The sequence below is a fragment of the Mobula birostris genome, chromosome 26 (genome assembly GCF_030028105.1).
Source record: "Mobula birostris isolate sMobBir1 chromosome 26, sMobBir1.hap1, whole genome shotgun sequence".
Taxonomy (NCBI): Eukaryota; Metazoa; Chordata; class Chondrichthyes; order Myliobatiformes; family Myliobatidae; genus Mobula; species Mobula birostris.
Genome location: NC_092395.1, coordinates 22,848,502 through 22,874,822, shown reverse-complemented (window position 1 = coordinate 22,874,822; position 26,321 = coordinate 22,848,502). Strand labels below are relative to the sequence as shown.

General features: G+C 40.3%; 1 protein-coding gene across 2 annotated transcripts in view; it reads left to right on the top strand.

Annotated features, from left to right (window-relative positions):
• Positions 1–17,252, top strand: part of LOC140188303 (thimet oligopeptidase-like) — a 42,870-nt gene extending 25,618 nt beyond the window's left edge. For both annotated transcript variants that reach the window (XM_072244413.1, XM_072244412.1), the window contains exons 7-12: positions 3,990–4,356; positions 4,978–5,179; positions 10,109–10,295; positions 11,607–11,741; positions 12,097–12,233; positions 14,630–17,252. In XM_072244413.1, the coding sequence (XP_072100514.1) occupies positions 3,990–4,356; positions 4,978–5,179; positions 10,109–10,295; positions 11,607–11,741; positions 12,097–12,233; positions 14,630–14,794 (1,193 nt within the window). In that variant the 3' untranslated portion in view covers positions 14,795–17,252. The remainder of the gene's footprint in view (positions 1–3,989; positions 4,357–4,977; positions 5,180–10,108; positions 10,296–11,606; positions 11,742–12,096; positions 12,234–14,629) is intronic.
• Positions 17,253–26,321: the final 9,069 nt, after the last annotated feature.

Sequence of the window (26,321 nt, the reverse complement as noted above, 5' to 3'; positions counted from 1 at the left end):
CTCCACCACTGACTCAGGCAGTGCATTCCACGCACCAACCACTCTCTGAGTAAAAAAACCTTCCTCTGATAGCCCCCTTGAACTTCCCACCCCTTACCTTAAAGCCATGTCCTCTTGTATTGAGCAGTGGTGCCCTGGGGAAGAGGCGCTGGCTATCCACTCTATCTATTCCTCTTATTATCTTGTACACCTCTATCATGTCTCCTCTCATCCTCCTTCTCTTCAAAGAGTAAAGCCCTAGCTCCCTTAATCTCTGATCATAATGCATACTTTCTAAACCAGGCAGCATCCTGGTAAATCTCCTCTGTACCCTTTCCAATGCTTCCACATCCTTCCTATAGTGAGGTGACCAGAACTGGACACAATACTCCAAGTGTGGCCTAACCAGAGTTTTATAGAGTTTTATAAAGATGGTAAGAAGGACAGGCCAGTGAATGTACAGGATAATTTGCTACAAAATAGAATTATAGCACAAGTGGCAACAGGTACCAATCTAAATGTACTGTGCTTAAATGCACGCAGCATTAGAAATAAAGTGGATGACCTTGCTGCACAGCTGCAGGTTAAAAGGTATGACATTGTGGCCATCACCGAGTCATGGCTAAATGATGGATGTGATTGGGAGCTGAATATCCCAGGATACACAGTGTACAGGAAGGTAGGTAAAGGGGCTAGCATGGCCCTGATGGTAAGTAACAATATCAAATCAATAGAAAGAAGGGACATAGGATCAGAAGAGGTAGAATCCTTATGGGTAGAATTAAGAAATGGCAAGGGTAAAAAGACACTAATAGCAGTTATATACAGGCCTCCAAACAACAGTCGGGATGTGGACTACAAGTTGCAGCTGGAAATAGAAAAAGCGTGTCAGAAGGACAATGTCATGATAATTGTGGGGGATTTTAATATGAAAGTGGATTGGGAAAGTCGGGAAGGTAATGGATCTCAGGAGAGGGAGTTTGTAGAATGCCTACAGGATGGCTTTTTGGAGCAACTTGTCCAGAAGCCCACCAGGGGACCGGCTGTTTTGGATTGGATGCTGTGTAACGAACCTGAGGCAATTAGGGAGCTGGAGGTAAAGGAACCTCTTGGAAGTAGTGATCATAATATGATTGAGTTCAGTTTCAAATTTGAAAAGGAGAAGCTGGTATCAGGTGTATCGATATTTCAGTGGAACAGGAGAAATTACAGTGGTATGAGAGAGGAACTGGCCCAAGTCAACTGGAAAAGTAAACTAAATGGAGGGACGGCAGAGCAGAATTGGATGAAATTCCTACAAGAAATAAGAAAAATGCAGGAAAAATATATTCCAAGAAAAAAGAAAATCATGAATGGAAAAATGGCACAAATGTGGCTAACGAGAGAGGTTAAGGCAAAAATAAAAGCAAAAGAAATGGCGTACAAGGAAGCAAAAATTAGTGGGAAAAATGAGGACTGGAAGACCTTTAAAAATTTACAGAAAGAAACTAAAAGTCATTAGGAAAGAAAAGATGAATTATGAAAGGAAGTTGGCGATTAACATAAAAAAGGATACTAAGAGTTTTTTTAAATATATGAAGAGTAAAAGAGTGACAAGGGTAGGTACGGGACCGATTGAAAATGATGCTGGAGAAATTATAATGGATAACAAAGAGATGGCGGAGGAACTGGATGAGTATTTTGCATTAGTCTTCACAGTGGAGGACATGAGCAATATACCTGATAGCCAGAGGTATCGGAATAGAATTAGGTACAGTCAAGATAACTAGAGAGAAAGTGCTTGGGAAGCTAAGTGGATTAAGAATAGATAAGTCTCCCGGCCCAGATGAGGTGCACCCAAGGGTTCTGAAGGAGGTGGCTTTGGAGATTGTGGAAGCATTGGAAATGATCTTACAGGAATCAATAGACTCTGGCATGGTTCCAGAGGACTGGAAGGTCGCAAATGTAGTTCCGCTATTTAAGAAAGGAAGGAGGCAGCAAAAAGAAAATTATAGACCTATTAGTCTGACATCGGTGGTTGGAAAGATATTGGAGTCAATCCTCAAGGACGAGGTTATGAAATACCTCGAGGTGCATGACAAGATAGGCCGAAGCCAGCGTGGTTTCATGAAGGGAAGATCCTGCCTTACCAACTTACTGGAATTTTTTGAGGTAATCTCGAATAAGATTGACAAGGGAGAGGCTGTGGATGTTGTGTATTTGGATTTTCAAAAGGCCTTCGATAAGGTGCCGCATATGAGGCTGCTTAATATGATGAGAGCTCATGGAATTATAGGAAAGATGTTGAAATGGGTGGAGCATTGGCTGATAGGCAGAAAGCAAAGGGTGGGAATACAGGGATCCTATTCCGATTGGTTGCCGGTTACTAGTGGTGTTCCGCAGGGGTTGGTGTTGGGGCTGCTTCTTTTTACGATGTATATCGATGATTTGGATTATGGATTAAATGGTTTTGTGGCCAAGTTTGAGGATGACACTAAGATAGGTGGAGAAACAGGAAATGTTGAAGAAACGGAAAGGTTGCAGAGAGACTTAGTCAGTTTAGGAGAGTGGGCAAAGAAATGGCAGATGAGATACAACGTTGACAAATGTACGGTTGTACATTTCGGAAGAAGAAATAATCGGGTAGATTATTATTTAGATGGGGAGAAAATTCAAAAGTCGGAAGTGCAAAGGGACTTGGGGGTCCTCGTGCAGGATACCCTAAAGATTAACCACCAAGTTGGATTGGCGGTAAGGAAAGCGAATGCTATGTTGGCATTCATTTCAAGAGGAATAGTGTATAAGAGTAAGGAGGTGTTGATGAGGCTCTATGGGGCATTAGTGAGACCTCATTTGGAATACTGTGTGCAGTTTTGGGCCCCCTATCTTAGCAAGGATATACTGATGTTGGAGAGAGTTCAGAGAAGATTTACGAGGATGATTCCTGGAATGCAGGGGCTAACATATGAGGAGCGTCTGTCGGCTCTTGGATTGTATTCATTAGAGTATAGAAGAATGAGAGGGGATCTCATAGAAACGTTTCGAGTGTTGAAAGGGTTGGACAGAGTAGAAGTGGAAAGGTTGTTTCCCTTGGTGGGGGGTCCAGGACAAGAGGCCATAGTCTTAGAATTAGAGGGTACCCAGTTAAAACAGAGATGAGGAGAAATTTTTTTAGCCAGAGGGTCGTGGATTTGTGGAATTCGTTGCCACATATGGCTGTGGAGGCCCGATCATTGAGGGTGTTTGAGGAGGAGATTGACAGGTATCTAATTAGTCAGGGTATCAAGGGATATGGGGAAAAAGCCGGAAATTGGAACTAGATGGGTGAATAGTTTAGCTCATGGGGGAGCTGCGGAGCAGACTCGATGGGCCGAATGGCCTACTTCTGCTCCTTTGTCTTGTGATCTTGTGAAAAACAATGTGACTTAGTGTTGTAGTTAAGAACCCTTGCCACTTGCAGACAGCATTGTTCGAAGTATAGATTCTGAAATGGAATGATCTTCCTAAAACCTTGACTGCTATTTTGAAGGAATGGTTCAGAGGCACTATGGAGGCCATGAGAATTTGCTACTATCCCATTCCTATCTACTGCCATTTTGGTTGTGACAATTGTTAACTGGCTAAATTGATCCCTGAAGGATTAGATGCAAACTCTAATCCTTTAATAAAGTGCTTGAAATTTTCAATTTGTTTTTCTTCTAATTTTTTGCTCACCAGAGAGACCTTCTGAATCACTGTTATTCTGTCTATACTGACACCAACCAATGAATCTGAGATTTTATCTCTTCATGGGGTATGGTTGCCCCTGATAAGACTAGCATTTATTTTTCACCTCTAATAGTTTGAACTGAGGAGGCAATTCAGTGTCATTTGTATTAATGGATTTGGTGTTGTGTGTAGGTGGAATGGCAGCTTTTATTGTTTACAAATGCTGTTCACCAAGAAAGTAGAAATGAATCTTGTGTTTTCATGAAGAGACCATTTTTGTTCATCTGGCTTCAATACATGTACACCTTTTCATTGTGTTTCAGATGAACTTGCAAGGAAACTAAAACCACTTGCTGAAGAGGAAAGGGCAGTTATCTTGGACCTGAAGAAGGAAGAATGTGCAAAGCGACAGCTAGATTTTGATGGTATTATAAATGCCTGGGATCTACGGTACTACATGAACCAGGTGGAGGAGGTGAAGTATTGTGTGGACCAGAACCTGCTGAAGGAGTATTTTCCAATGGAAGTGGTAACAACTGGCCTGATGAGTATCTATCAGGAACTGCTCGGATTGACCTTCGAGCTTGTTGAGAATGAACCTGTATGGCATGAGGATGTTAAATTGTACTCTGTGAAAGACACAGCATCTGGAGAGCTGTTGGGACAATTCTACCTAGATTTGTATCCAAGGTAATTTACAAGTATGTTCATTCAGAATATAGAAAATCTGAACCAAATTCAGATGTTATTGTCATAAACTTAGCTAGGTGCCTTTGCCCAGTTTGCAACAGATCAAGAAGACCAGAAAGATTGAAGGTTGTGGTCTGTGCTAAGTGAAGGTTGCAGGTTTGGGTTTTGTTATATTTTCATAAAGATTAGTCGTAGAGGACCTGGTTCTAAATGAAGCAGTAAGAAATAGGATAAATTTAGATATAATCGGAATGGAGCCATAGAGAATGAAGAATGTGACATACAGCATGTAGTTTTGAAGTGGAAGAACTAAAAGTGCAGAACATTAATAACTGGAATTGTATCAGCAAATCAGACAGCAAAGAATAGAGATGGGGATCATCATGGATGAATAGTAAGAGAACTGCTCCATATCCTTAAAAAAAAAAAGGAAAAGGCTTGAAAAGAAGTGTTCAAAATTTGAATAATTATAAATTCAGTGTTTACCTTGGACATATTTTTTGTTCAAGTCAATTGTGGAAATGATTACAGGTATTCTGCTAGCAATTGTATTTAATTATAAGTGGTGACAATAACTGTTGGGAGATATTTGTGTTAAGTTAACAATGTATGTTTTTACAGGGAAGGGAAATATGGACATGCTGCCTGTTTTGGACTTCAGCCAGGCTGCTTATTACCAGATAATACAAGGCAAATCACAGTGGCTGCTATGGTTGCAAACTTCACTAAGCCAACTCCTAGTGCTCCATCTTTACTTCAGCACGATGAGGTTGAAACCTACTTCCATGAGTTTGGTCATGTGATGCATCAAATCTGCTCCCAGGTGAGATTTCCATCAGTGGCCTGTTGCTGTAGTAATAGTGGCTCTCCACTTTCTAAACCAATTTGCCAGGCTTCATGTGTGGGGCTAGACTGTTTATTTGATTATTGGATAATATTGCCTGAACCTGCTTGTAATCTGTGGCCATACGTGTGGTCCCCGATTAAAGCCAGTGGATTTCAAATGGAATGTGAACACTTTTATATGGTGTTGCACTTTGATTTCATAACTGTTACTAATTACTGAACGTAGAAATGATCTGTCTCCTGTGCTTTAAATGTGAGCTACAGACAAGGCCAGCTAATTCTAGATGGGTAGATCTTAAGATGGGTATTTTCTTAATGTTCTTTGGCTTTCATATGTAAGCGCGACTTTGACAAAAAAAAACCTCAAATTTAGTCTGGCTCTCTAGAGAGCAATATAGTTAGTCCTATTTTCCCCCACTCTATCCATTTGCCTCTGCAAGTTTATTCCTTTGTAGTGTCTATCCAATTTACTTTTGAATTCACTGTTTCCCTTTGTACCCATCACCTTCCAGGCAACAAGTTCCAGATGATTACTATTTTTTGTGGGTGGAGGGTGGGGGGTTCCCCCCGTTTGCCCTGAACTGCCTTGCCCAAATCCTTCCCCTTATAATTGTAGCCTTAACTAATAGAACATCTTATGTCTGCTTTATTTAAATCTGTCATAAACCAGTGAGACCATAAGACATAGGAACAGAATTAGGCCATTCAGCCCATCAAGTCTGCTCCGCCATTCCATAGTGGCTGATCCCAGATCCCACTCAACCCCATATACCTGCCTTTTCATCATATCCTTTGAGGCCCTGACTGATCAGGAAACAATCAACTTCCACCTTGCATATATGTATGGGCTTGGTCTACACCACAGTCTGTGGCAGAGCATTCCACAGATTTACTACTCTCTGGCTAAAAATAAATGTCCTTGCCACTGTTCTAAAGGGTTGCCCCTCAATTTTGAGGCTGTGCCCTCTAGTTCCGGATACCCCCATCACAGAATACATTCTCTCCACATCCTCCCTATCTAGTCCTTTCAACATTCGGTAGGTTTCAATGAGATTTCCCCCACATTCTTACAAATTCCAATGCAAAATGCTCCTCATATCTTAACCCCTTCATTCTCCGAATCATCCTCGTGAATCTCCTCTGGACTCTCTCCAATGACAACACATCCTTTCTGAGATGTGGGGCCCAAACAGTTGACAGTACTCCAAGTGCAGCAGTACACTACCTGCTACCAGTTTTGCTTAAAGGAGAACAACTCTAGCTTCTCTCAGCAGGACCTGTCATTAAAATTCCCCATCTCTGGAGTTTTTCATCTCTACTTCTTCCTTGAGTCCTTCGTATCTTTTTTAAAGTTTGGAGACCAAAATGGAACTTGTAGTGCAGTTGCACCCTAAATGGAGTTTTACATAGAAAAGCTTCCTTTAATTTCTGCTGAATGATTCCAGCCATGAAGCACCTGATACTGTGCACTTAGCTACAGTATCTGATGCTTCATAACTAGAATCATTCATCAGTAAAAATGAAAGGAAGTTATCCTTCGTAAAACTGCATTGAGGGTGCAACTGGACTATTGGTCCCATTTTCTAAGCTAACTAGTTTCTCAGTATGTCCTGGCATCATCAAAAAAACTTTGGGTCTGTCTTTTTCTTCATGCTCTTTCCTTCAAAGTCTACATTGACCCTCCTGCACTCCAAAGATGCATACTTGAGGCATGCGAGACTGCAGATGCTGGAAGCTGCAGCACAAAACAGACTGCTGGAAGAACCTGGGTTCGGCAAGAAATGGGCAGTTGTCACTTTGTGTCAAGGCACTTCATGTGGACCGATATCTGCGTTACACTTCTCTGTAATATATTCCATTAGAAAATCTATCTGTTGTATTGCAGTCAATAAGCATGATCTCGAACTCCTCAGATGCCATAGTGGAATGTGAGTTCAAGTTTTTGGATATATTTTCTTGATTTGTGACAATTAGATAAATAACATAATCTCTGTACTATGAATTTGGATGCTACCAATTCTAACAAGAGGTCTTCAACCTGAAAAGTGTATTCACTTTCTCTCACCATAGTTGTTACCTGACCTGGTAACTTATAGCATTTTCTGAATTTTTTTTAAAATTTAGATTTGAATTTACAAGTAGTCAGTGTTTTGCTTTAGCATTATACTATCATTATTCCCATACCTTGTTTGCTAGGAGTCAGAGCAAAATATGAACAACTGGCATTACTTGTACCTGATTTTCCATCCCCCACTTGTCTCATCATCTCTGTCAAATGTAAAGATGTGGACATTTGCTGGCAAGATCAGCATTAATGCTCACTCTTGAAACTGAACTGAGTGACAGCTGGGCTATTTCAGAGAGCAGTTAAAAGTTAATTGCAATAATATCTGCAGTTGTATTGTGACTAAGGTATGGACAGTAGATTTTTCTTTCTTAAAAGTCTAGAGCTAGTTAGATTTATAAAGTCAAAAGCAGTGTAGGAGAAAATAAATATAATTTATTTAATTAACAATTTAAATTCCCCTCTTTCTGAGGTGGAATTTGTATTTGTGAATCTAGACCATCACTATTGCCTTACTAAATTGCTAATACAATACTTTAACCTCTTTGCTATTCATCATCATTCAGGTACCTTGCCGTTTGGCGTGGGTGATCATGTCTCTCCATCCATCATGGTCCCTGACCCTCGGAATTTTAGTTGTTGCCTCCCTGGTTTCTAACCATGATGTTATTCCATCTATCATTTTCATTCTCTGTCTGCCTCTGCTTCTTCCTTCCAGCTTTCCAGATGTAACTAAATGTTCTAATGTCTCTTCGCATGATGTGTCCAAAGAATTTTGATTGCTGTTTTCTGATTATTTTTTTTTAAGTACTGTACGTTTTGTTTTCGTTCTCTGTAGAACTTCTTCGTTGGTTATCCTGTCCGTATATGATATGCATAGCATTCTTCTGAGGAACCACATCTCTGCTGCATTGATTCTTTTTTCCATTGCATTGTGATGGTCCATGACTCGCAGCCATACATCAATATAGGAAGAATGTAGCAGCTGAGAGCTCTAAGGCGGATGTCATTTGCTATTTTCTTGTTCGTTAGGATGTTTCTCATTTCTGTAAATGCTGTTCTTGCCATTGCTATTCTTGCTTTTATGTCTGTTTCACATTTACCATCAGATGTTACCCATGGTCCAAGGTACTTAAAGTTGTGAACTTGTTTCAGGATTTCATTTCCCAATACGATTCTACAGTTTGGGATATCAGGTTTCTTTGATATTACCATTTCTTCAGTTTTCTTTTTGTTTTAAGGTTAGGCTAAATCTTTCGCTCTCTGTGTTGATGGTAGATACTAGTTTCTGTAAATTTACTTCACTGTTTGCTTTCAGTACTGTATCATCCGCATAGCGGAGATTTTTGATATTGTATCCTCCTATACTTATTCCAGATAGGTCTTGTATGGTTCTCATGATGTTTTCACTGTACAGGGAGAACAGGTCTGGTGATAGAACACAACCCTGTCTGACTCCTCGCTTTATTGGCTGATATTCACCAATCTCGTCGTCTATTTGTATGACTGCACTTTGTTGCCAGTAGAGATTCCTGATTATTCTTAGATCTTTTCCGTCGATATTAATATCTCTAAGCATCTTCATGATGACTTGGTGTTTCACTGTGTCAAAGGCTTTTGTGTAGTCAATGAAACAGAAGTTCAGGTCTTGTTGTACTTCTATTGACCTTTCGATAATATTCCTGAGAATATAAGTAACGTTTGCTGTTCCCTTGCCTTCGACAAAGCCTCACTGTTCTTCACTGATCTCTGGTTTAATTTTGTTTCTTATTCTGAGCATGATGATTCTAGGTAGAATTTTTGTGAGGTGGCTCATTAAACTAATTGTTCTGTGTTGTCCACACTGTTGCACCTGGTTTCTTTGCCAGTGCAATGAATACTGTCTTTAAAAGATTTCAATAAGATTGTTAATTTCTTTCCACCAAAATCTTCTAGCACTTCATACAGTTCGACCAGAATGTTATCTGGTCCTGATGATTTCCCCTTTCAGTTTCTTCATAGCATGTTCCACTTCTTCTTTCAGTATTGCTGGGCCCTCGTTGTTGTTGCCAATATCAAAGTTGCTATTATATTTTCTTTTTCACAACTTCAGACGAAATACACATAGAAGTCTCGTACTGTAAATCTCAATGTTCTATTTTAGTTTTTGATTATTGGGGAGAAGGAAGTTTCTTTCCAACCCATGCATTTGATTGGTGGTGCTCATTACCACTCATAGTATGTATAAAGAGAAAATGGAGACTGAAAACTGTCCAATCAAACTAGCAGGAGGAAGGTTTCCTTTAAAACCTTATGTGGTCCATTTCATAATGTTGTCATTGCCGATGATGGCTTTAAAGGTGATTCCTCTGCAGCTCTTGTTTCTGCAGAGTAGTACTTTTATACTTAAAGTTAGCATAAATGGTGCACCAGTACTCCAGCTTGTCAGCTGTTTCTCATCTTCTAAAAACTTTGTTTCTGACTGCTCATGTGGTAACTCCCTTGCATTACTGGAGCTGAGCCACAGGTTGTTTGGCTTGATAAGGTGTTACCTGCTTTCATCCAGTTTAACAGAAAAAGCACCTTAAATGGTGTGTGTGTGTGTGTTAGCTGGAGGGAAGGAAATCCACCCCACCTGATTGCATTCAAATGGCCCATCCTGTAAGCTACAGGGTCATAATGTTCTTCACTAGAAAAATACCCTGCTGATTCTTGTGGACTGGAGAAGTTCACCAATTTTTATGAAGTTGCAGGCAATAAATGATAAATGTAAAACTCTTTATTAATCAGCACTGTGGAGCGGGAATAAGTAGTTATGTTAACTGTTCTAATCCTAAATTTCATCATGTGATCATATAACAGGCTGAATTTGCCATGTTCAGTGGAACACATGTTGAGCGAGATTTTGTGGAGGCTCCCTCTCAGATGTTGGAGAACTGGGTTTGGGAAAAGGAGCCCTTACTCCGGATGTCTAGGCACTACAAGGATGGGAGTATAATCCCACAAGCTCTTCTGGACAAGCTCATTAAATCCAGACTAGCTAACGCTGGTAGGTATTGATCCCTTGTTTCACACCTGTGTAATGCATTAAATTAAAAAAAGAGCAATAGTTAAGAGCTCACATGGGTTTGTTCTTCCAATTTATTATTAATTATTCAGCACAGTATAGGCCCTTCAAGCTGTACTGCCCAGCAACTCCTGCTTAACCCTTGTCTAGTCATGGGGTAATTTAGAATGATCAATTCTAAATTAGTAACTGGTATGTCTTTGGACTGTGGGAGGAAACTGGAGTACCTCGAGAAAACCCAGGCATTCTTCGGGGAGGATGACAGACTCCTGATAGATGACATCGGAATTGAACTCTCAACTCTAATGCCCCAAGCTGTAGTAATAATGTGTTAACTGCTATGCTAGCGTGGTGTTCATTTAATGACTAGGCTCAAATGATAGAATGGTGCCTTTGGATTAATGAAATAGCAAATATTTGTAGGTATGCTCCTGTATATGACTGCAAAATAGTATCAGTGTTCAAAAAGTAAATGCTCTCATCACCAAAATATAACATTTTTGTGGATTCTAGGAAGTCTATATACCCTCACTGTTCCTAAGGGGACGAAAAGCCCTGTGGTGTGGTGCAAGGGAAATTTAAAAAAAAAAAAATAAAATTTTAATCATCTTTCGACTGTCAGAGTGCTTGCTAATTTGGAATCTTCCTAGGGACGATCTGCCAAAAACCACCCAACTGGGCGGGGGGGGAATACAGTTCCTGGAATTGCAATTTACTCTAGAGCGAAATCTACTTGATGCGTATATTCTTCGCCCAGTGTTGTGCCAACTTTGACGAGGTTTGAAATCTATATTGAATAGGTTATGATTTGGGGTTGAGAGGGATAATAAATCAGCTAAGATGGAATGGCAGAGCAGACTTGATGGGCTGAATGGCCTAATTCTGCTCCTGCTGCTATGTCTTATGGTATTTGACAAATCTGTGGCCCTGATATTGTCCAAGTTTGAGTGCCCATCCCAGTAAAATGACAACTCTTTTATCAAAAACAAAACCAAAATACTGGAACTCAGCAGATTTTTATATGTTACATTGTTTTAGATTTAACTGTTGGCACCTGAGCGTTTTAAGTTTATTTCTGATGCCGTGGAAAAGTCTTTATTTGGCTGCTTTTCCGTGCATTCATGTAGAAAATATCAGCAGAATTTGTACTTGCCTTTCATTAATATGTCCAAAAAAAACATTCAAAGTCTGGGATCTGTGGCATTACTTGCTCTTCAAAGAATAGTGCTTAGCCTGGGAAGGAAAATAAAAAGGACAGTGACCAAATTTCTTTCCCTTTTTATTTGTACACAGGCCTCTTCAACTTAAGACAAATAATTTTGGCAAAAGTTGATCAGTCACTGCACACAAGCTCGAATACAGAAATTGATGCCAAGGAAGAGTATGCCAGATTATGTAAAGAGATACTGTGTGTTCCAGCATCACCAGGTAGCTAAAAGGAAAAATACCATTTTTTTTCTCTATCACTGATACAAATGATGAATATATGTTCCTGAGTGTGGAATAGCCATCTGTGAAGGATCCAAGTTGCTGAATTGTCTGTGATACTGTACATTATCCTCATTAGACATCATCCTATCTAGGATCCTGCTAAGTTGAAAAGATTAAAATATTAGTTGCCACTTGCTCATTGTTATTAATATATAGTGCTGCTCATCGTTAAAAATTTGCATGCAACTGGGGTAACTTAACAAATTTAACTGGGTCTCACCTATAGAAATGTAATAAGCAGAAACAACATGTAAAAATATATTGACTTGCAGAAATAATGCTTGCTTTTCAGAAACTAATATGCCAGCCACATTTGGACACCTAGTTGGGGGATACGATGCCCAGTATTACGGTTACCTCTGGAGTGAGGTCTACTCAATGGATATGTTCTACACCCGATTTCGACAGGAAGGCATCATGAGCTCAAAAGTACGGATTCGTTAGAATTCTCTTTTGGAGGGGGGAGTATTGACATCTCAAATGTAATCTGACTGTCCTAAGTCACTTTACAAAGTAGGTTACTTGATGGTCACTAGAAGCATTTTCCTTCCCTAACCTTGACTGGATTGTCGCAGAATGAGTCTATATCTAGGAGGGCCATTTTAGCCCAACAGATTTTTGTCTCATTACTAGAGAAATGCAATAGTCCTACATTTTCTCTTCCCAAAACTGTAACTTCCTCTGTTTAAAATATTTATCCAATATTGTCTTAGAAAGACTTTGTGTCAAAGTATTTTATTCTCCTTAAACCTTTTTGTGAGGAAATAACTCCCCATCTTTCTGCTCTATCTGTGGAAACTTCATCTTGATGATCCTTGTCACTGACACACCAGCTTAGATATTTCTCTCTTCACACATTCATTTTATATCTTTCTTGTTTGTCTCTGTTTAACCTCACTGTAATATTTACAGAACTTTTGAATATCTTCTGGAATACTTAAAAACTAGTGCCCTTTCTGTGTTGCTGTGGTCTTAAATCATTATCTAGCTTGCTGTTGTTGGGTGCAGTTATCTGTAGCAATTGCTCCTTCTTAGTTTTGGCATCCTTTGAAATATATCTTGCCTGAATGTCAAATGAAGTTTGAAATTTGGACCCTCTATCTAAGAAAAGATGGGCAAGTTAATGCAGTAGTAAAAGCCAGTTTTTTTCCAGCTTCGTACTATTGCCAAAATCAAGCAGTTGCTCTCTTTCAAAGATCTCGAGAGAGTCATCCATACCCTTGTATCCTCCCGCTTGGACTACTCCAATTCCCTGTATACTGGGATTAGTCAGTTGTACCTGTCCCATCTGCAACTGGTCCAAAATGCGGCAGCTAGGCCCCTGACAGGTGCCCAGAAGAGGGACCATATTACTCCCGTCCTGGCCTCCCCCCACTGGTTGCCAGTATGGTTTAGAATTGATTTTAAGATTCTCCTGTTTGTTTATAAAGCCCTAAATAGGCTGGCTCCCCCTTGTATCACAGACCTTCTAACCCCTTATTCTACTTCCAGGCCCCTCAGGTCGGCTGACTTGGGGCTCCTGGCTGCCCTGAGATCTAAACTCAAGCTCAGGAGTGACTATGCTTTTGCCATTGTAGCCCCTAGACTGTGGAACAGCATTTCCCTCCCTATCAGATCTGCTCCCTCCATCGACTCTTTTAAATCCAAGCTCAAATCTTACTTTTATTCACTAGTGTTTGAATCCTCCTGATGTGGCTGATTTTTGGCTTGTGCTTAGGCCCTTGTGTTGTTTCCTTTGTGCCTATAAGCTGTTCGCCTTGTTGGTTATGTCTGTGTTTCTCATATTTGTAATTTTAGCTATTCTGCTCTGATCTGTACGGCACTTTGGTCAATGTGGGTTGTTTTTAAATGTGCTATATAAATAAACTTGACGACCACCGTTGGAGAGGGGTTCCAGAGGAGGTTTGCGATAACGATCCGGGGAATGTATGCGGAGTGTATGATGGCTCTGAGCTTGTCTCACTGGAGTTCAAAAGAGCAAAGGGGATATGCCTCATGGAGTATTGAAAGGTCAAGATAGAGTGGATGTTGAGAGGATGTTTCTTATAGTAGGGTGTCTTGGGCCAGAGGGCACAGCTTCAGAATAGAGGGGCTTCCCTTTAGAGCAGAGATGAGGTGTTTCTTTAGCCAGAGGGTGGTGAATCTGTAGAGTTCATTGCTGCAGCTGGCAGTGGAGGCCGGGACATTGGGTATGTTTAAAGCAGAGGTTGATAGATTCTTGAATAATCTGGGATTTAAAGGTTATGGGGAGAAGGCAGGGGAATAGGGTTGAGAGGGATAATAAATCAGCCATGACAGAATGGCAGAGCACACTCGATGGACCGAACAGCCTAATTCTGCTTCTATGTCTTATGATCTGATGAAGATAATCTCGGGTTTATAAGAACTTCGATATGAGAAAACATTTTCCAACTTGCATATTTCAACAGCATAAAGTGGACTGTTCACACAACTAGGTCTAAGTTGGTGTTTGTTCTATGAATTGCTCTCCTTGCACGCTGCTTCCTTTGATCCCATCAACATTTCCTACTTCTCTTTCACCATGTATTTGTCCAGCTTTCCATTAAGTTAATCCATATGCCTCAGCTACCCTATGTTCAAAGGGGGGCTTGCTGGCAGACTGAAATCTGGCTCATTGTCAGGAGCATAATATGGAGGTCTTTCTGGTTACATGTCCCACTTTACAGCTACCATTTACTTTATAGGCAAGCTCTGGTTGTAAACATTCCTATTTTTTTCAATTTATGCTAAAACAACACTTAATGACCTGATATGCTGTCAGTTATAAAACAATCTCCTAACCTCTTTATGCTTCTCTCTTGTAGGTCGGAATAGATTATCGGAATTGTATTCTTAAACCGGGTGGTTCAATGGATGCTGAGGACATGCTGAGATGTTTTTTGGGCCGTGAGCCTAAACAAGAAGCTTTTCTTCTGAGCAAAGGGCTGAGAGTAGATATAGAGAAACAGTTTGCACCTTCAGCCTGTTGAGATTGTCTCCCTGTACATCATGTACATCTTCCACCATGGCACAGTAGATGAACTGCTCTCCAGATGGATTTTTTTTTTTCATATATGTGTTGTTCAACTGCAGCCTGCTAATGGGTTAACCAGAATTTGTTGTTCTAGCAAAACCCTTTAATGAAACAAGATATTTTAAAACTTGAGGAAAAAAAATTCAATTGTATTCGCTCCATTGAGAAAGGAGAACCAAACATGAGCCCTTTTCTCATAAATGAACTCCTCACCGCAATCTCTCCTTGTTTACCTAGAAAGAGTAAAATTGTCTGAAGCTGTTGCTCTGGATCAGTGGCACTAGTTCAATTATGTGAGGGTATTTCCCAAAAAGTTAGACTAATCTTAGATGGATTGAGCTGCAGAGTAATAGGGTAGTTTGCCATTTTTCACTACCTAACACATGATGTGTACCCAGTTCAAAACTTCAGGAATCAATTGCCAGCTTCTAGAGAAGATGTTAATAATTTTCATCTTTCAAAAAGAAAACAAATCAATTATGTGATTCGATCAGAGTATAAATCTTATTACAATAGAGAGGAAATGTTGATGGCAATGTGCTTTTTTTTGCACAAAATGTATCTGGTGATTGTCTACAGTAATTGGCACAAAGATCAGGAAATTTTTCTATTTGGGCTTAGTTGAGCTCAACCAATGTGACTTTAGTGGGTTTTCTCATTTGATTTAAGGAAAGATGGAGAGATGTGGGGGCGCCCTTGCTCTCCAAAGTTGTCCAACAACCTTATTTGAAGATTTGTTCCATGAGTGATGAGAGAAGTACGTCTGCCATATGTGGAATTTTACCTGAGGATAACAAAAGTAGAACATTAAAGGATGAATATAATATTGTTTTATGGTGCATTAGATTCTTTTTCACTTTGGTCCCAGTGTATCTGGTGCTGGGATACTTAAGTATGTAAACTTTAGTGTGATATACAGTATTACTAGAGTGTGGAGATGCCTTTTTTTTTGTGTGGGAAAGAATAACGTTTCAAAAGCGCATTATGAAAAGGTCCTTGATTAGAAATATGGCATCTGGACAATGCCCTTTTCCTGTGCTCACTGAGGTAAAAGCTATTGATGTTGAACAGGAATGTCTCTCTGAAAGCCTCGTACTCTTCCTATTTGTTCATATCTACAGGCTCTGTGTCATGGCTCCCAGGTCTCCATGCAGTTCTTTCTCTGTCTTAATATGGGTAGGTTGCAGAGCATGGCACACACCTTGATGAAGTCTCCACACCTCTTTTCCTAAAATAAGTCTCATTCTTTTTTTCAGCAGAGCAAGGTTATATAATGATAAAGGGTATTTTCTGTCAATTTGTTCTTGTGTTGTACTGAATACTGCTTGGATTCTGGACATTTAACCCTAAGATTATTTGCAATATTTTCTTACTGGTTAGTAAGAACATCAATGTCAATCAAAGATCTGATGAGATCTTCCAGCTAATGTACTGCAGCTTAAACCCCTGAGCTGCTGGGGCTTCCAGTACAAAGGGGTATGAATAATTATTTGGCAGAATGGAGCACCAGTACTGTGAAAATTCATGAAAAGGGTTTCTTGTGTAAGGTGGAGATAAAACAGGAATTTATTTTCGTCAATAAATTGACATGTGACTTTTATCAATGAAAGTCTGTCAATGTCAAACGGATTATTGCCTAATATTTGACAAAAATATAACATTGGACATAATTGCCCCTTGTTTCGAAAGTGGCGCAGCCTTCAGTTTCAACATTTGTAATTGCAAACACTGCCTTGGACCATCATGGCTATTGTTTGGTGGAGGAATTTAGATCTGATGCTCTGATTTTCTGTACTTTCAATAGTATCTATGGTCAAAAGTTGATTTCTTTACTTCATGTCAAGGTTGCTCTTGAGTGACTTCACCACCCATTCTGGCCGAATCCTTATCTCAAAAGACCATATCTTTTATGCTCTTACTTGCATTATCAAACTAAATTATAACATTATCCTTTAACCCTGCAATTTTTAAACATTGCTAATGATATCAGTAAGAAAAGAGTTGGCAGTTAAGTATGATCACAACAAAATAATTGTTACAAAGGCATTTCTTAAATCTAGAAAATTTATACTAAATAAAGGGAGTTGCAGTGATATGGAGTTGATGTAATTTGTCATGTGTTAAAAGGTGAATTCATGACCTGTAAAGAAAGGAAGTTGTACAACTCAGTAATTTAAGCAAGCTTTCTCATAAAGAATATGTTTATATTGTTGATTGTGTGTTTTAAGCAGAGACCCATTACCTCTTATGTGACACTGGTGCTGTTGGGAAATTGCCCATTTGGGTCCCACAATTTAGTATAGTTTAATATAGTGACATGATAGAACACTATGAATAGGAGTCTAATTATGTACTAAGGGAAGTACATGATGTAAAGAATGCTACCGTGTAATAAATACATTTGTGTCCCTTTATGATATGGCTGGAGTTGTGCAATTTTTTTTTGAGAGAATAACCTTAAGTGAAATGCAATATGCTAAAGTTTTACTGCTAGTGTGTAGAATAATGTAATGACTACTCCCAGAATTTATTAGTATATTTTTGGAATTTGGTTTGATAAACTTAGATAAGTCTGTTTCTGCAATTGCTTTTTTTTAACTTGTGCTCTGTGGAAGTCACTTGCGAGGCTAAATTTTATTGCCTTTGTCCTTGAAAATAAGGCAGTGAGCTGCCTTTCTGAACCACTCTTCATTTTGGTGAAAGTATGTACTCCCATTTCATTGCACTAAGATCTGGAATCCTTTAGCACAATAATTATGATACATTTCTAAGTTAGGATGTTGTGTGAAATAGAAAATTTGTAGATAGCAGTATCTGTTGCTTTGTTCCTACATGATAGTGTTTATGTATTTAGTGAGTTATATGTGTGGTATCTAGAAGTTACCCAGATTGGCGAATAAAATCCTGCCTCAGCAAGGATCTGGGCCCATTGCAATTCGCCTATCGCCGTAATAGGTCAATGGCAGATGCAATCTCAATGGCTCTCCACAGGACTTTAGACCACCTAGACAACACAAACACCTCCGTCAGGATGCTGTTCATCGACTATAACTCAGCATTTAATACCATCATTCCAACAATCCTGATTGAGAAGCTGCAGAACCTCGGCCTCCGTACCACCCTCTGCAAATGGATCCTCGACTTTCTAACCGAAAGACTACAGTCTGTGTGGATTGGTGATAACATATCCTCCTCACTGACAATCAACACTGGCGCACCTCAGGGGTGTGTGCTTCACCCACTGCTCTACACTTTGTGTATACACATGACTATGTGGCTAGGCATAGCTCAAATACCATCTATAAATTTGCTAACGATGCAACCATTGTTGGTAGAATCAGGTGGTGACGAGAGGGTGTACAGGAGTGAGATACGCCAACTAGTGAAATGATGCCACAGGAACAACCTGGCATTCAACGTCAGTAAGAGGAAAGAGCTGATTGTGGATTTCAGGAAGGGTAAGATGAAGGAACACATACCAATCCTCATAGAGAGATCAGAAGTGGAGGGAGTGAGCAGCTTCAAGTTGCTGGGCATGAAGATCTCTGAGGATCTAACCTGGTCCCAACATATTGATATAGTCATAAAGAAGGCAAGACAGCAGCTATACTTTATTGGGAGTTTGAAGAGATTTGGCATGTCAACAAATACACTCAAATGCTTCTATAGTTGTACCGTGGAGAGCATTCTGACAGGCTGCATCACTACCTGGTATGGAGGGGCTACTGCACAGGACGGAAAGAAGCTGCAGAAGGTTGTAAATCTAGTCAGCTCCATCTTAGGCACCAGCCTACAAAGTACCCAGGACATCTTTAGGGAGCGGTGTCTCAGAAAGGAAGCATCCATTATTAAGGACCTCCAGCACCCAGGGCATGCCCTTTTCTCACTGTTACCATCAAGAAGGAGGTACAGAAGCCTGAAGGCACGTTCTCAGCGATTCGGGAACAGCTTCTTCCCCTCTGCCATCGGATTCCTAAATGGACATTGAAGCTTTGGACATTACCTCACTTTTTTAAATATTGTTTTTGCACATTTTTTAAAAAATCTATTCAATATACATAATTGATTTACTTGTTTATTATGTTTTTTTTTCTTTGCTAGATTATATATTGCATTGAACTGCTGCTGCTGAGCTAACAAATTTCATGTCACATGCTGGTGATAGTAAATCTGATTCTGAATGTTCAGGGTGATGGATCATAGCCATTTAAATTGGTTGCTTTGTCATGGTGACAACTGGGATTGGGCTTGTCCAGGCAAGCGCTAAGCATTCTATCATCTGTCTGTGACTCCTGTGATACAAGATGCTGGAATGATTTGGGGAATCAGGAATACCCTGTCTCTGAGCTAACTTGTAGCCATGGTACTTGCATAGCTACAAGTTACTGCTCATCAGTACTTTCCAGAATATTCTTTATGGGTGGACTGACTATGGTAATGCAAAATTTCATTACCTTGTATGGAGATTGAGGTTGAAGGAAAGAGAAATTACCTCTGAAAATGTTATTTGGTGGTATATAATAACTGTTGAGTACTATACTTGGCTTCTGAAATTTGTTTCTATTAAAGTACATAGAACTGAATTTCAGCAGCAATGTTACTTGTGTCAGTTTTTATTCTGAATTCGCAACAGCTTCACTTTTTGTCTTTTATGCCAAATATAAATTAGTTATTTTGTATTTTTCACTTGTTGCTGATTGCTCTGCACAACACTGCTCTGAACTCCATTGAATATACAGTTCTGTGGGTAGTGGCATCCTTTTTAACAACTTCACTGGACCAGCCATGTGAATGCAGGTCGGCATCAGCAGGTTATTCAAACACAGGTACCATCCCAATTGAGCTTTATTTCTTCCTTATCAGCGATGCATGCTTTGCAATAGAACTCAATGAATTGTACCCTCAAGAAGAAATTGGGTTCAATAGCTTCTTCCCATTCTGAGAGCCAATGGAAGTGTAACAACACAGTGCAGTCCCGCTGTTGCTGTGGCCTCATCTTTAGACCTTCAGATAGGAGAACTTGCGACAAACCCTCTTTGCTACCTTGTGCAGGTCAATGAGAATAGGCTGAATAACAATTTGGCATGGACTAGTTGGATTGAAGGGCCTGTTTCTGTGCTATAGTGCTCTGACTTTTGGTGAGGTCCCCTTGTGCCAAAGTAATAAAAAGATTAAGGTAAGTTGACGAACTGATGTCCTGAGACTTCAGTTCTTTCAGAAATGGGACCCTCTCTCGGGGCCTCATGACCAGCCACTTTTCGATATGACAAGGATGCCGCCTGGAAGACTAGCGGGCCTTCAGGGTGTCGGATTTTCATGGTTCTGGAGGTGGGCAGATTCAGGGCCGATGCTGCCACCTGATGCGTCGTTGGAGATGGAAAATCTGTGCCCAGGGAGATGAGTTCTTTGGACACAGAGCTCAAAAAAAGCGATGCCACAGACTTTTAACACCATAAATCAGCAAGTTGCTTTATGTCTCCCCTCTCACTATAAAACGGGAATACTTCTTCACTGGGGGAGGGAGAGAGAGAGCCTATGGTATGTCAAATGCCGGGTGAACGCGTAGACTGGGCTATTGCAAGTCTGTCTGTATTGATGTTTTGCTTCACGTTTGAATGCTTAGTGGGCGGTTGCTGATGCTTGGTTCTGCTGGTGGGGGAGGGAGGTTGTTGCTTTGCTGCTGCTTATGTGTGGGAGCGGGTAGCTGGGGGGGCTTTTAGGTTCTTACATTTAACTGCCGTTCATGCTCTGGGGCAAACCTCTTCATGGATGTTTGCGAAGAAGAATAATTTCGGGATATATATTGTATACATTTCTCTGATATTAAATGTACCTACAAAACTTCAATTTATTGATGTAATAGAGTGAGCTTTTTGGCCATAAAGGGGGAACAAAGAGCTCTTTGCTATGAGAACATGTCATTCTTCACACTGGATTGCAGGAAGATGCAATAATTGTCAAAAGTAATTGACTTTATTTTGCTGTTAAGGCTGAGTTAAAATGTTCACAACTTTAGTGTCCTATTTAACTCTACCTTGGCTCACATGTTTGAGCCATCACTAATACTACTTGCATCCCTTTGCTGAACTCCATCCAGCCTCAATTTATATGCTGCTGTGAACTCGTGTCAATCATTCCAGTGGATTCCTGGCCAGTTGTCTTTGTTTAGGGTTCAGCAAACTTGGAAGTCATTGAAATCTCTGCCGATGTATCCTAACTTGCACCATCCCTTTCATACCACCTCCATAGTACCACCCCCTTCCACCAAATTCTCATCTAATCCCAAAACTAGTCTCATCAGTGATGGTGCCTGATCATCCCCAAGGTCAACTTCTGACGTGAATATAAACCCCTATATAAAGACCTTAAGATATAGGAGCAGAATTAAACCATTTGGACCATTGAGTCTGCTTTGCCATTCAATCATGGCTGGTATGTTTTTTCCTCTCCTCAACCCCACTCCTCGGCCTTTTTCCCCGTAACCTTTGATACAGTGCCTAATCAAGAACCTTTCAAGCTCTGCCTTAAATACACCAACGACATGGTCTTCACAGCTGCCTGTGGTAACACATTCCATAAATTCACCATCCTCTGGCTAAAGAAATTCCTTCGTATCTCTGTTTTAAATGGACAGGTCTCTATCCTGAGGCTGTGCCCTCTTGTCCTAGACTCCCCCATCATGGGACACATCCTTTCCACATCTACACTGTCTAGGCTTTTCAACATTCGAAAGGTTTGAATGAGATCCTCCTCATCCTTCTAAATTCCAGTGAGTACAGGCTCAGAGCTATCAAACATTCCTCATGATGAGCCTTTCATTCCTGGAACCTCATCCTTGTGAACCTCCGAACCCTCTCTAAATGCCAACACATATTTTAGATGAGGAGCCCAAAACTATTATTAATACTTAAGCCTCACCAGTGCCTTATAAAGCCTCAGCATCATGTTCCTGCCTTTGTACTCTAGACTTTTTGAAATGAATATTAACATTACATTTACCTTCCTCGCCACTGACTCTACCTGCAAGTTAACCTTTAGAGTGTTCTACACAAGGATTCCCAAGTCCCTATGCATCTCAGATTTTTGTATTTGTCCCCACCCCATTTAGAAAATATTCTGCACATTTACTTCTACCAAGGTGCATGAGCATGCATTTTTCAACATTGTATGTCATTTGCCACTTTCTTGCCCATTCTCCTAATCTGTCTAAGTCCTTCGGCAGCCTACCTGTTTTCTCAACACTATCTTCCCCTCCACCAATCTTCGTTTCATCTGCAAACTTGGCAACAAAACCACCTATTCCATTATCTGAATCATTGATATACAGCATAAAAAGAAGCAGTCCTAAAACCAACCCCTGCGAAACACCACGAGTCACTGGCAGCCAGACAGAAAATGATCGTTTTATTCCCACTCGCTGCCCCCTACTAATCAGCCAATGCTGTAATCTTGGCAGTAACTTTCCTGTAATACCATGGGCTCTTAACTTGGTAAGCAGCCTCATGTGGCACCTTGTCAAAGGCTTTCTGAAAGTCCAAATATACAACATCCACTGCATTCCCTTTATCTATCCTACTTGTAATCTCAAAGAATTCCAACAGGTTCATCAGGAACGACTTTCCCTTAAGGAAACCATGTTGACTTTGTCCTATCTTGTCCTGCGTCACCAAGTACACCATAAACTAATCCTTGCATTGACTCCAACATCTTCCTGACCACTGAAGTCAGGCTAGCTGGTCTATAATTTCCTATCTGTTGCTTCCTCCTTTCTTAAAGAGTAGTGTGACATTTGCAATTTTTCAGTCATCTGGCACCATGCCAGAGTCCAATAATTTTTGAAAGATCACTACTAATGCCTCCATAATCTCTACCTCTGCCTCTTTTAGAACCTTGTGGTGCAGTTCAACTGGTCCAGGTGACTTACGTACCCTTAGGTCTTTCAACTTTTTGAGCATCTTCTCCCTTGTAATAGCAACTGCATTCACTTATCTTCCCTAGCATCCTTCAACATCTGGCATACTGTTATTGTCTTCTACAGTGAAGAGTGATGCAAAATGCATACCTACTGTCTCCTTGTGTAAAGTAATGTATGCCTTAGAAGAATAATATGAGCTGCTTTAATGACTCACATCTACAGTGAACCAGTAGCACTCACATCTACAGTGATGAAATGTTTTGAGAGGTTGGACATGACTAGACTGAATCCTGCCTTGGAAAGGGCCTGGGCCCACTGCAATTTACCTATCGCCACAATAGGTCAACAGCAGATACACTATGTCAATGGCTCTTCACACGCCCTTAGACCACTTGGGCAATACAAATACCCATGTCAGGATGCTGTTCATAAACTATAGCTCAGCATTTAACACCATCATTCCCACAATCCTGATTGAGAAGTTGCAGAACCTGGGCCTCTGTACCTCCCTCTGCAGTTGGATCCTTGACTTCCTAACCGGAAGACCACAATCTGTGCAGATTGATGATAACATATCCTCGCTGACAATCAATGCTGGCGCACCTCGGGTTTACTCATAGATCACTGCTCTACTCTCTATACCCGTGACTGCATAGCTAGGCATAGCTCAAATACCATCTATAAATTTGCTGATGATACAACCATTGTTGGTAGAATCTCAGATGGAGATGAGGAGGCATACAGGAGTGAGATGTAGCAACTGGTGGAGTGGTGTCGCAGCAACAACCTTGCTCTCAATGTCAGTAAGACAAAAGAACTGATTGTGGACTTCAGGAAGGGTAAGACGAAGAAACACATACCAATCCTCTTAGAGGGATCAGAAGTGGAGAGAGTGAGTAGTTTCAAGTTCCTGGGTGTCAAGATCTCTGAGGGCCTAACCTGGTCCCAACATATCGATGCAGCTATAAAGAAGGCAAGACAGCGACTATACTTCATTAGGAGTTTGAAGAGATTTGGTATATAAACAGAAGCACTCAAAAACTTCTATAGGTGTACCATGGAGAGCATTCTGACAGGCTGCATCACTGTCTGGTATGAGGGTTGGTGGGGGAGAGGGAGTGACTGCACAGGACTGAAAGAAGCTGCAGGAGTTCATAAATCTAGTCAGATCCATCTGGGTACTAGCCTGCAAAGTACCCAGGACATCTTCAAGGAACGGTATGCCAGAAAGGCAGCATCCATATGCCCTTTTCTCACTGTTACCATCAGGTAGGAGGTGCAGAAGCCTGAAGGCACACACTCAGCGATTCAGGAACAGCTTCTTCCCCTCTGCCATCCGATTCCTAAATTGACATTAAACCCGTGAACACTATCTCACTTTTTAAATATATATTATTTCTTTTTTGCATGATATTTAATCTATTCAATATATGTATACTGTAATTGATTTACTTTATTCATTTATTTTTTTCTATATTATGTATTGCATTGAACTGCTGCTGCTAAGTTAACAAATATCAAGTCACATGCTGGTGGTGATAAACCTGATTCTGATTCAACATCCTCTTTAAATTCATCTTTTTGACCAAACATAATCATAATCATGTCACTTTCCCTGCCCCAGATTTTCCTTGTTTCAAATTACAACTGTGTGAAGAATCTAGGGGTAATTTTCTACATTAAATATGCCATATAAATGTAGATTATTGTTGATGTTCTATGTTGGTGTAATACCTGAGTCTTTTCAGCAGAGGGTGTCAAGTTATAAATTTAGATTAATGTTAAAGCCTATCACCTGTCCAGCTCTTGGCTCCATCCCTCCCCCTCCTGTCTTCTCCTATCATTTTGGATCTCCCCCTCCCCCTCCAACTTTCAAATCCCTTACTCACTCTTCCTTCAGTTAGTCCTGACGAAGGGTCTGGGCCTGAGACATCCACTGCACCTCTTCCTAGAGATGCTGCCTGGCCTGCTGCGTTCACCAGCAACTTTTGTGTGTGTTGCTTGAATTTCCAGCATCTGCAGAATTCCTGTTGTTAGCACAGCAGGTTAGCCCAGTTCTGTGGAAAGAGATTTAAAAGAACGAGGAGCAGTATTTTAGCCTGCACCTGCTGGACAGGGTTGTCAGTGGTGGTTTGTGGAGGAAGTCTGGATACAGAAACATCCATAAATGGTTTGACAACCACCAAGACCATCACCCAGCTTTGCCAGCTGTCAATTGTTTGAATTATATTTAAATAATTTCAGTTAATAATTTTTAAAATTAGATTTTTAAAAAATTTAAATCAATATGATTGGAACTTTGTTTTATATCTACAGCCTTATAATGTCCATCGAAATGAAAGAAACTTGGTTCCAGCATTAGATTAATAGTGCAGGATTTGAGAACCGCTTTCACAATGATCCTGTGGAATCTTGGCTATTAGATTGCACGTAGGGAGCATTGCCTGTTTCAGTATTCCATATCTCAGTAAATCCAAGATTTTCAGGATTGATAATATCGTGGAGAAATCATGGCCTTGTATCCATTTACTCACAAGATCCACACCAGCAGTTCAGGACAATGCTCTAGTGTCAAAACTTGGGTGGCGTTGGTGGGGGGAAGTATGTAACAATGTTTAAGATACAGAGAAACTGATGATTTGTTGCATTATTTCCTTCTACCTTGTGTAGTTACCCCTGGCTCCCATTCCGTCAAAGAGCTTAAACGCAAACAACAGGAATTCTGCAGATGCTGGAAATTCAAGCAACATACATAAAAGTTGCTGGTGAGCGCTTCACCAGCAACTTCTATGTGTGTTCCGTCAAAGAGCTTTTCACTTTTTCCTCTTCCTGTTGTCTGTATATATTTTTAAGTGTCCAATGAATAGTCATCAATATGAAATACTAACTCTATTTCACTCTGCAGGTGCTCTGCAATGTGCTGAATGTTGTTAACATTTTTCTTTTTTTAAAAAAAATCATATTTACAGCATCTGCATTATTTTGCTTTCGAGGTGTGGTGTACTGCCATAACTTGTTATTCACCCCACTTCTATTTAAAAAAAATGCCCCGAATCACTACATCTTATCTTGATTCACCTTGACAGGAAAAGAAGAACAAGAGTTTCTGTTTATTTTTTGGGTTCCGCGATCAACACCAAGAAATGCAAACTTATGGACACAGTCCAAGAATAGAGAACAATAAATATTTTTCCCTCCACGAATATTGCTCGATCTGCTGAGATCCTTCAGCATCTGCAGATTTTCGTTTCTCCAGTAGGACAATAAATTACATGCATTACACTCACGCAGAAAGAATGAATATTTTCTGGAGGGATTTAAGTAGCCAACATGAAGCAGGGATGATTAGTGATAGCCGCCTTGTTATATGAGTCTGGACACAAAACGCTTTAGGAGTGATTGTAGTAGATGGAATAGAAACATTTTAGAAGAAACTGCACGCTATTGTGAGATAGAATTAATAAATCTAGGCTTAGGAAAAGGGAAAGTTAAGGTGCACCATAAACTAGTTAAATGAAATGCCTGAAATCATCTGAAACTAAAATGTCACAAGTAGCAGATGGAGTAT